Genomic DNA, 10680 nt, shown 5'->3' with positions numbered 1-10680 from the left:
CTGGTCCGAATCAGTCTGAATCAACAAAGAGTTAACTTTGCGTGTTTTTTTTGGTCAGACCTGCCTGGGGTGAAAGCAAGAAGTCGAGGAAGAAGGTCTAGACTGAACTAGTGCATATTTATGCACAATTAAACATAAAGCAATGGCAGAGATTGAATTTGTTCATCGCAGTAGTAATTATATTATATATTGCATAAGTAATTATATTAATTAAAAAAAAATGAAGCTGCATTGGTCTATAAGCCTATGTCCCCCTGCCCAAACAGTGGTTAAGACCACAGCAGCATTCACTTTATACTCTTTAGCAATTTAACCAACATTTAGAGAGAAATATAGACTCATAAGAGACAAACAACTTGGTCTATGTCTAACCTTGACTGGTGACACTGTAGTGGAGAACAGAGGCCTGGTGAGGTGGGTTTAGCTACAACCCAGTGTGTTGCATATCACACATGAAATAAGTCTCACAACCCAGTCTACCACCTCAATACGTTGGTGTGCATGTTACATATATTCTGGCTAAGGACACATGTTAATACAGAAGTGCTCCTATAATATTAGCAGCAAATATGCATTCAGGTGAGATTGCTCAGATGTCGTGTTCTTGGACACGTAGTCAGGGATTTCATATACAGAAACAACCATTTGCACAAATCATTTTCAGAGTACTTCTTGGCAATGCACCATAGTGAACAGCGGGAACATCTTTCAATAATGAATGCTAAGCAAGCTTTAGCTTACACAAACTATTAGAAGTGGTAGCAGTCAAGGATTCTGTAGAATCTGCTGATCAACAACCTATTATTATAAGAGGCATTAAATATTTTAAAACAGTCCATGTATACTGAAGCGCTGTGTGTAGGATTAAGAATCATAGGGCTATTACAGAACCAATACTGTAAATGCAACTCCGCATAATTTTTAATGCTGCTACCCATTAGTGTGCTCTTGCCTCCTCTGTGCCAACCCATGACTAAAATACTGGGCACGTCACCGTTTATTGCTCAGTACAGCCAGTAGAAGTAGTAGTCTGGACAACCAGGTTTGTCTCAAGAATTTCAAAAGTGAAGCATTTAATTCCAACTCATTACAGAAACTCAGAACAGCTGGAGCTAGTTCAATTGTGGCGCACCTCTCTTAATTAGATCCGAACCACATTTTCTCACACAAAACACACAGGTGACAAAAATGAGTTTTTATTTCCTTTTTTATTTGTTTTTATTGATTTTATTTTTCAGTAAATCTCTGTACAAGTAGCAAACAAATTAGTGACTCTGGTAAGGGTCTCTTTGAGACAAGTTAGTGCTCTTAAGTGCAGTAGTTATTGTCAATATTTTAAAGCCATAGAACAAGGTACAGTGCATAGACATTAACATTTTATCACTTATATTTATTGATAAATTAGGACTGAGGTCGGAATTGGCAACTACACAAACACTACATGAAGATGCAGGAGGCACCTACATATCGAGTATGACGAACATGGTTCAAGAAATGGTTCAAATGCATTATTGCTTTTACTCGGGTGAAACTACTAAAATTCAGCGCAGTAGTCATGGTAGTATTTGGAACAAGGTGAAAGAAAACAAAACAAAACAAAAAAACAACATTAGTGAGTGGGTTGACCATGGTGTGAACAGCTGTTCGGTAAGGCAAATTACTACAGTACATATTCATTTGGCAAAACAAACCAAATACTAAAAGATCACCTTTTTTGCAGGAAGGGGAAGAAGAAAAAAAAGCAGTCTCACCAAATGCATCACAACCCTAGAATAATAGAGTTCCTGCTTTTGCCTAAATGCTGCAGCAGCTTGGGATATGATGTGGATCTACATAATTAATCTAAGGCCAGTAGCCTTCAAGAATACGGTTACAAGTTACACAGATTCACACGTAGGGCACCTCTTAAAGCAAGAGGGCAAAACATCAGTTTATTACTGAAAATGTGTGTTTGTATGTGTGTGTGTTTACTGGTTTATCGTGCCAGGTGCTCAAGCTGAAGTCTTTGCAAGCACATAGGCTGTCACAGCAACCGTGACGACAGCGACAGGCATCCACCTGATCCATCTTTCCTGAAATGGCAAAGAAGACACACAGATGACACTGCAGTCAGCATTATCTCTCCTGTCAGACCATGTTAAACACACAGACATACAAGCATAGTGACAGGGGGGTGTCAGGTACAAGGGGACGCCGACGGCAGAGCAGACACAGTTGAAACACAAGGAAAGCTGGGATGGTTAGGAGATATGAGCTAGGCGAGGCAGCCTACGAGTCAAAAGAGTTTGTCGGAGACATTTGGTTAGCATGACAAAAGGGTAAAAACAGACTGATGCCTGTTGATTATGAGGTGGACCTGGAAGAAGAGGACAAGGAGCGTTTTAACAATGATCTGCCAATGTGTTTTGGCTTAGGCAAATGCAGGACAGAGGGCTTTTTGTTTTGCATAGGCCAAGGATGGCGGACGTAGAAGCAGAGAAAAAAGGAGCGAGGGGACGGAAGCACTGTGTACCTTTCTACCACAATGGGCCGAAGCACCAATACAGCAAAGCCAGGACAAGGCCGATGACTACGGCTAGGATGGGCGGCAATATAGACAGCTAAAGGAGGGAAGGGATATTACAACAAAACAAAAACAAAAACAAACAAACAAAAACAAAAAAAAAAAAAATCAACCTAGGAAGACTGGAGATTTTAAGCAACATGATTTGACAAAAGATGTGCTGAGGGGCTTCTAATGGGAAGGAGAGTGAACTAGTCTCTCTTAAAAGACACAACACAAATCTTTTTGAATGATCTAGACCACACTTTAAAAGTTAGGCAAAATAAGGTCCATCTCCTGTAACAAGGGACCAAAAATAAACTAAAATAAACACAGCCCTCAGTCAAATACCAATACTACTGTCTGCTCCCTGCGCAGTGTGCTGATAATTAAAAAAAAAAAAAGTAATACCCACCTGGTTGCTTTTATCTTGCAGAGACTTCAGGCTGGCTTGGCACTGCTTCAGCTCCAGGCCAAGGGAGTGCTTCTCCTGCTCTGTCTGCTCACACCTCTCCCTTAGACCTGACAGCTCAGCCTGTGTCTCTTCATACTGAAAAAAAAGAAAGAAAGAGAGACGGCCAATAAAGAAAGCACAGTGAATGATGGGAAATTAAATAAAATGTGAGTTCCAGTTTTGTTCTAACTACTGTTGATATGAAAGCTGGTGTATATGAACAGCAATATACACCTATATGCACCTAACAATAACCTAACAATGATATTCAACATATCATATCAACATAACATTAGTCGGAATTTTACATACTCCCTCCAATAGGAACACTGAGCTTTCAGGAATGTATTTTGCAGCCATTTCTAAACAACTGCAGATTTCAAGATCATCAGTACAAACAACTGTATGCAAATATGAATTTTCTGGTCTGGAAAAAGACACAAACTGTCCTTCTTGGCCTAGAAGGCACAGGTCTCCTAACAGGACAATGAATAAAGCAGGCCAACAATTAAGCTTTTGCAATTGGATTCCCAAAGTCCTGACCTCAAATATGTGGAAAGGTCGGTATGTACCAGGAAACCAACACATTCAGTTGACAGTAACTATTATATTAAGCCGTGACATTCATGTCCACGATGAGTGTATGGAAACATCCGACCTCAACCGTGCTGTACTTGTAGCGTTGAATGTTCTAATAAAACAAAAATGAGAGCATGTCTTCCAACACTTATTTTCAGTGCCAAACTGATTAGTACTGAAAATAAGTGGCGGAAAATGTGCTTACATCCTAACCAACAACGTTAGGTAATCTTAAGGGACTGTAAGAAAAGCAGAATCCTCGTATAGTACAAAACAATACACAAAATGCAAGGAAGTATCATTTAAACACCATTCATTATCATTCATTGGTCAGGCACTCTTCTACCTTCGAACCTTCACTCTTCATTCTTGTTTACCAAAGTACTACTGAATGTCCTCACCTCTTTCTGCAGCTCTTTGGTCCTGCTGCTGCTCTGCTCCAGCTGGCTGTTTAGCTGCTCGGTGTCTCTCAGGTGCTCGTCCTGCAGAGCGCTCAGCCGCGACTGTAGGTCAGCCTGGGTCTTCTCCAGGGCCTGCACCGTACTGTTGAGGCCTGTGCTCTGCTTCTTACAGCTGCAGGCAACCAGAGGAGCAGCCAGAACCATCTTAGACACAAGCATTACATCATCACTGCATCATTGTGCTGACATAATGAATTGTCATGATGAACATTTCTTCTCAAGAATTGAGTGCTGGTGTCATTTATAAGGATGATTTTATTACCAGCTTCTACTGGCCAAGACTGGACATTACTATTTAAGGATTATTACTCTATATTTGACATTTCAGAATGTCAGGAACAGGGCAAGTAATTGTGTATTCAGACAGACTGTGTAATTTTAACAAAAATATCCTGTCAGAACATCAAAAGTGTCTGGGTTTCCGACTTTGTCAGCAAGGTCCTTGTTTTAACCGCACAAATTACCAGAGTTTATAAGGATCTTCTGAACACACCATAAGGCAACGTGTTTCTTAACCAATGAGGTGTTTGAAGATTAGTCCCTGTGTCATTACTGGACATTGCATATGGTGGTGTTTGGGCAGACCTATCCAGCTCTTTCTCCAGCTGCTGCAGTTTCCTCTGAAGCTGCTCCTTTTCAGTACGCAGGGTACTGCATTCACTCTGCAGACTGCTAGTCTCCTTCTGCTGCTGCACGGCCAGCTGCTCCCTCTCCGACTTGAGGGATGCACACTCTCTCTGCAGGCTTTTGCATTCCCGCTGTACCTTCTCCAGCTCAACTGCTGCATTGTCCGTGCGTGCGCACACAAAAAAAAAAAAAAAAAAAAAAAAAAAAAAAAAAAAAAAAAAATCCCACACGTTAGCACATATCCCAGCTACTAAACACACAGACTCACAAGAGGGAATACACTCAAGCAAAACCACAGACATACAGATGCACGCAACACAGACTACTCAGTTACATAACTGCTGCAGTCATGGGAGAAATATGAGTCATCATTCTTATGAGCGTCACATTAATACAAATATCATACTGTATAGTATAGTGTCGTTTCAGAATCTCGTCACTCTCTGCGGCACTTTTCCCACATTGCTTGTGCTCGCTCACTGCTTTCCCTGTAATGCAAGCAATCATTTTGGTGTGGGATAAGACACATAAGCAAGCCTTACTCCTGTGTTAATGGGACAGAAATCAATACAGTCAATCAATGACGGCTGTTAAATCAACCTTGCAACCACAGGAGTATTGCTACTGTTCTGCTTGCTACAGGGGCCTAAGGAGTGTCTTAAAAGATCGGTCTTATGGGAATGCTAACATATCCATTTTGAGTTTCAGGCCATTTAAAATCATGAAATCACAATGTTCTATAGTACTGTCATGAGCTAAAAGGCACTTAAAAGGAGGGAGTTCTTTTCTAGCTTCTCTCAGATTTTACAAAGAACACATTCTTTACAGATGGTCTGCTCTCATTTTGGACTTGATCGTTTTAATTCATTATATTTAATGCAAAATAATCTGTAACAAAATAAGTAATTTATTTGTTCCAGTGTGTTAAATGTATTGCTCATGTAGTGTCTGCACGTATCGAATCGATAGCCTCATACTGCACAACTGATTTCGATAAGATCCTTATATATACACACTGCATTTAGATCGTCCTCAGTCCCCCTCACCTTTTTCACATTTTATGTTGTGCTAAACTAAGGGGGAGCCTTGGTAAGAGAGGTGACCAAGAACCCAATTGCCACTCTGGCTGAGCTCCAAAATTCCTGTGTGCAGATGAACTTCTGGAGAGACGTCCAGAAGGTAAACCGTTACTGAAACACCCAATTTGGGGACAAGAGAAAGCAGAATAGAGCAAAGTACAGAGATTATTCTTAATGAAAACCTGATTTGGAGCGCTCTGGACCTCTGATTTAGACCAGGCTGAAGATTCACCTTCCATCAAGACAATGACCCTAAGCGCACAGCCAAGACAGCACAAGAGACTTAAGGACAATTCCATTAATGTAATTGAGTGGCCCAGCTAGAGCCCTGACTTGAACACAATCAAACATCTCTGGAGAGACCTGAAAATTGCTGTCCACTGATGGTCTCTTTATCCAACTAGACAGAGCTTAAGAGGAATATGCAGAGAGGAATGGAAGGAAATCCTCAAATCTAGGTGTGCAAACCTTGTGGCGTCGTACTTAGGAAGACTTGAGGCTGCAATCGCTGCCAAAAGGTGCTTCAACTAATTACTAAGTAAATTGTCTGAATACTTACATCAATGTAATAGTTTAGTTTTTGCTTTCCAATACATTGGCAAAGAATTCTAAAATTCTGTTTTCACTTTGCCAGCATGGGATACTAAGTGCGGAATGATGGAGAAAACCTCTTCTTTTTTAAGGCCACAAAATCATTTTTTTTTTTTTTTAAGTGAAGGTTCTGAAGACTTTCTGAATCCATTGTATACAACTCAATTAAACAATGTCAACAGCACCAAATCAGCTTTAACTAATGTGGGAGGTTTTAAATGACCACTTCATTAATATTTGCCCTGATCGTATATATGACCAATACAGGCTTCTTCTAACGTTACTACCAGTAATTGTGACTAAACCCACTGACATCAAGTTTAAGTCAAAGAATGTTTGCAGTGTATATGACTATGGGAGGGGAGGAGGGGGGGGGTACCTTGCTGTTTAGCAGCTTTGTCTCTCTGCTGGTTCTGTTGCTGGTGACTGCCTTGCAGGCTGTCAATCTCGCGCTCATACTTATTTGCAGCCAACTGCCATTTCTCCAGCTCAGTGGTCAGTGTTGCCAGGTTGCCCTTAAGGGCGCTAACTTCGTGATCCCTCTCAGCTGTTGTCTTCTCCATGGTGCGGTGCAACACCTGCATTTCTTCTTGAGCTGCATGCACTTCCTGTCGCATAGTGAAGATGGTACTGTCCTTCTGATCCCTCATTTTATCCATGTCATCCTGTAGCTTCTGAAGCTGAGCTTTACAAAGACAGAACAAATAAACAATGTATCCATGTATACACCTGCCAAATGCAATGAATCAAGAAGAAAAAAAATGCACTGATTAATAGTAGTGGTCTAATCACAAATCTACCTAAACAGTTGTACTGTTCATGTCTTTTATTGAGCATATTAAGCAAACATCAACAGTAAAGGCTTGGAAGGAAAGAAAAGTGCCCAAAACCAAATGGATGTTCCCCAATGCTCCTGGGAGAACAGAAAAGCTCAAATGCACTGAAATCAAAAGGACACTGCACACCAACCAACCCACCAACCCAAAAACCTCATCTTAACAGCATGGTGGAAGGGGCATCATGCCGCCTCTGGGGCCGTACATCTTAAAGTGTTGACTTACTTTAACTTGCAACTGTATAATGTTCTCTTCACACTTACTCTGAAGGATTTTCATCTGCTTGGCTGACTCCTCAGCCTGCTGCTTGCTGGCCTTCTTCTCCTCCTCTAGAAGTCCTACAATGTGTAGCACAGACCATCAGAGGCACATGTTGAATGTAAGAGAGCCATCTGATCTGACCAATATTCTCTGTCAAAAAGCACTCAGTCAGGTCAATTGCTCAAACAAATCACTGTTGCTGTTCAGAAAGGCACTTACTGCACAATATTTAGACATGATGACCAATTGTTATAGACTGAAACCAACTGATTAAACAAGCAGAGCCAGCTTTCTGCTTGCTTGGTCAGAATGAAAACCTGAAGCCACACTGGCCTTTTGTGGATAAGGCTGATAATCCCACTGTAGATAAGCACTGAATATGTACATTTTGTTATACACAAGAAGCTTGAATATGTCTTGTATGTTGTGTTATCCTTTTATGTGCATCAAATCAACCCAGACAGTCTTTGTACATGTAAATGCACCTCAATAAGGCGATTCTAATAAGCCTGTTTTCTACACCTTGAAGTAAACTTATTCCCAAAATCTACCTTGGAGCTCTACACACTTCTGCTTTCCCACAGTGGCCTGATCATGAGCCTCCTTCAGCTCCTGGTTGAGGTGCTGGATCACCTTTTCCGACTCACTTGCCTCCATGGAACTCCGACTCAGCTCGTCTGGTCAGACAAACACATAAAAACAACCAGCTTTAAGGTGATACTTCAAGCTTTAATCACATTTAAGTCAATCTGGATATCCCTCAAATAGATTATCAGATCCTATGAATATTCCACAAAGCAGAATCCCTCAGCCAGCCATGTAACCTAAGCCAAAAGAATAGGTCCAATAAAAATAAATAAATAAATATCTCACAACTTTTCTTCTACTAAACACAATTGACTCTGGGCTTAGGTTATCCAGCTAAACAGTGAAAGTCAGCTTTGTGAAATACCTCCCTTTTTTTTTTTTTTTTAATCAGCACTGACAAACACTTTCATTTCAGTCTTGAAACATTACCTGGCAATTCTGCTCTCCTCCAGAGTTCACACTCAGACCGGCCACAGGTTAAAATTAGACCGGAATGAGGTGCAAGATAATTTCCCTTGAGCTGGGTAAATGGGTCTATTCCATAAATTAATAACTTGACCCAGAATAGATTTACCCTAAAAACATAAAGTCACCAGCTCATTTTGAAACTAGGACCCTTGTCGCTTTCAAGAATTTTTTTTCTCTTTCTTTTTTTTTTAAACAGTCTGAGAAATGCAGAGAAGTAACTTGCAATAGCATGAGGCTTTACAAGTCTACTAAATAAAATAATTAAAAGATGCCTACGTTTCTCTGTGAAGGCTCTTCAGCTCACTGGCTTCTGCTGGGACTTTTCTAAACTAAGAAGAACTGAGTTCTCCTCCTGAAATTGGGTTGCAAAGAACCAGGCCATCTTACAGAGTGCTCCAAAAAGAAGCGACCTCATCTTGCAAACCCAAGGCACACTGAGCAGTGTGAGCCATAAATGGTGATTTCAGGGAGCTTATCATCACACGCAGATGCAGGAATTCAGGAAAACAATGCTGCACATATCCTGCATGAGTCAGCTCGAACAGGCGAGCCGAACGCACCGTCCATGCCAAACATGCCCTTCAGACATTGCAGGGAGGGTGACAGAGTGAGGACATTAAGGATTCATGAATTCCTGGGTTGTATAAGTCTCATGCTCATTGGTGCCAGTCTGGATCAGGCACACGACCTCTCTGCAGCGTGAGAACACAAGAGGAACGCTGTGGCCTATATTAGCTGTGGAACCATATGCATGTGCATAAGTGATGGACCGAAATTGGCAGAGAGACAGGAAGGACGGACAGATTGACAGAAAGACAAGGGATCATTCCTGCTTCTCCAAGACTAGTCAAGTATTTGCACCAGAGAAAATCCTGTACAGAGACAGAGAGCTGCAGTCATCTCTACAAAGCTGACCCACAGGCATTATGTTACATCCTTACAAAAAGTACTTCACGGGCAACAATTCCAATATCGAATCAATGTCAAATAGACACTAGACATATAAACGAGTACCTGAAGGCACTGTTCTTTTACTGTACACTCTGAGCTTTCTTTGCATCCCCTCAAATACACACATACACACTTCAGGGCACAATATGCCTTTAAAAAAAATTGAAGGCATGTAGTCAGCACACCTCCAACCTTATACAGACAAGCTCTCTGGGCCAAACTGACACACTTCCAAGCCCTGAAGTATCCAGAAAGTTTTATTATAATTTTTTAAACAATATTTTAATTCTTAGATAAACACCAGTTACCTTTTATCAGTGACATTTTATTCGGGGGATCCTTTAACTGCTGACCCTCCATTTCCTCTTCTGTAACACAGGATGAAGAAGGCTAAGAGCAAGTGAACAAGGGCTCCGAGTAAATAAACGTTACACACTTAGCTAAATGAACTACATAAATGTGGTCATAGAAAAACTAGTGTTATTGAACCAAAACAAACTGACAATTTTATTTTTAACAGTGATGGCATTTGTGCATTTGCCAGCTAACTCGGCTGTTTCTCCATGTAACTTGGTGAAATCCAAACAAGCTAAGCTGGCTAACTGACACTGAATCAAAGGTTAATGATACCGATGCAATTTTAAAAATACGACTCCGAAATATAATTAATACAGCATCGTGCTCTGCATTACGTAATATTCATTATATAACATGACCGGAGAGGTTTTAAATAACTGTACACCAACAGCACATCACAGCATCGAGCAGCAGCACTAAAGGTTACCTTACCTGAAACTGTAGCGCCGTTAGCCGATGCTGAGGAGGAACAGGGTTCAGGGCTCCCAATCTTTCACATATTTGCGTCTCTGAGATGTTGGACGATTCCATTTCGTAGTAGGAGGGGGGCGGCTAACCCAAGTGTGATATTCGTAAAGTACAGTTTACATTTCACACTCTGAGACTGGGCTTAGATTCCTGCGAAACTACGTAAAACTAAAGCGTGCACAATGGGCTGTTGTGGTAAAGTGTGTGTGTGGAGACTTAAGAGTAAGCATACCATCGCAGTCTACCCCGAAACTGCATACTGTGGAGGCCTTGCTTGGCCCACATGGTCACGCATCCGAGCCGAGGCAACCAAAGGAGGCTGCAGCTGCGTGCCAGCACAGCCAGGCCCTTTGTTTCACTGCCCGGGGCGCCACTGATGTACTCGAGTGGGCTCCATTTTACAAGGATGTCGGTTATA

General features: G+C 41.3%; 1 protein-coding gene across 3 annotated transcripts; it reads right to left on the bottom strand.

The window, feature by feature from the left end:
- Positions 1-1189: 1189 nt before the first annotated feature.
- Positions 1190-10340, bottom strand: slmapb (sarcolemma associated protein b). Of its 3 annotated transcripts, XM_072697299.1 has the most exons (10): positions 10227-10309; positions 9746-9805; positions 7982-8107; positions 7433-7507; positions 6713-7018; positions 4622-4817; positions 3977-4148; positions 2958-3092; positions 2513-2600; positions 1985-2072 (listed from the first exon to the last, which is right to left on the bottom strand). In XM_072697299.1, exons 2-9 carry the CDS (start codon positions 9795-9797, stop codon positions 2517-2519), a joined length of 1146 nt encoding a protein of 381 aa, XP_072553400.1. In that variant the 5' UTR covers positions 9798-9805; positions 10227-10309; the 3' UTR covers positions 1985-2072; positions 2513-2516. The 3 variants fall into 3 exon arrangements, with proteins under 3 accessions (XP_072553399.1, XP_072553400.1, XP_072553401.1); XM_072697298.1 differs by lacking the exon at positions 2513-2600 and having other exon boundaries at positions 1190-2072; positions 9746-9827; positions 10227-10340; XM_072697300.1 differs by lacking the exons at positions 9746-9805; positions 10227-10309 and adding an exon at positions 8763-8788.
- Positions 10341-10680: the final 340 nt, after the last annotated feature.

Source organism: Salminus brasiliensis, chromosome 14 (assembly GCF_030463535.1).
Source record: "Salminus brasiliensis chromosome 14, fSalBra1.hap2, whole genome shotgun sequence".
NCBI lineage: Eukaryota > Metazoa > Chordata > Actinopteri > Characiformes > Bryconidae > Salminus > Salminus brasiliensis.
The sequence above is the reverse complement of the archived record's forward strand: the minus strand, read 5'-3'. Positions and strand labels throughout refer to the sequence as shown.

Coding starts and splice junctions, on each gene's coding strand:
- slmapb (XM_072697298.1), bottom strand. CDS start 10,325: ATGGAATCGTCCAACATCTCAGAGACGCAAATATGTGAAAGATTGGGA. Junction 4,818..6,712: donor CAAAGCTGCTAAACAGCAAG/GTACCCCCCCCC, acceptor CGGACAATGCAG/CAGTTGAGCTGGAGAAGGTA. Junction 4,149..4,621: donor CTGGAGAAAGAGCTGGATAG/GTCTGCCCAAAC, acceptor GGTTGCCTGCAG/CTGTAAGAAGCAGAGCACAG.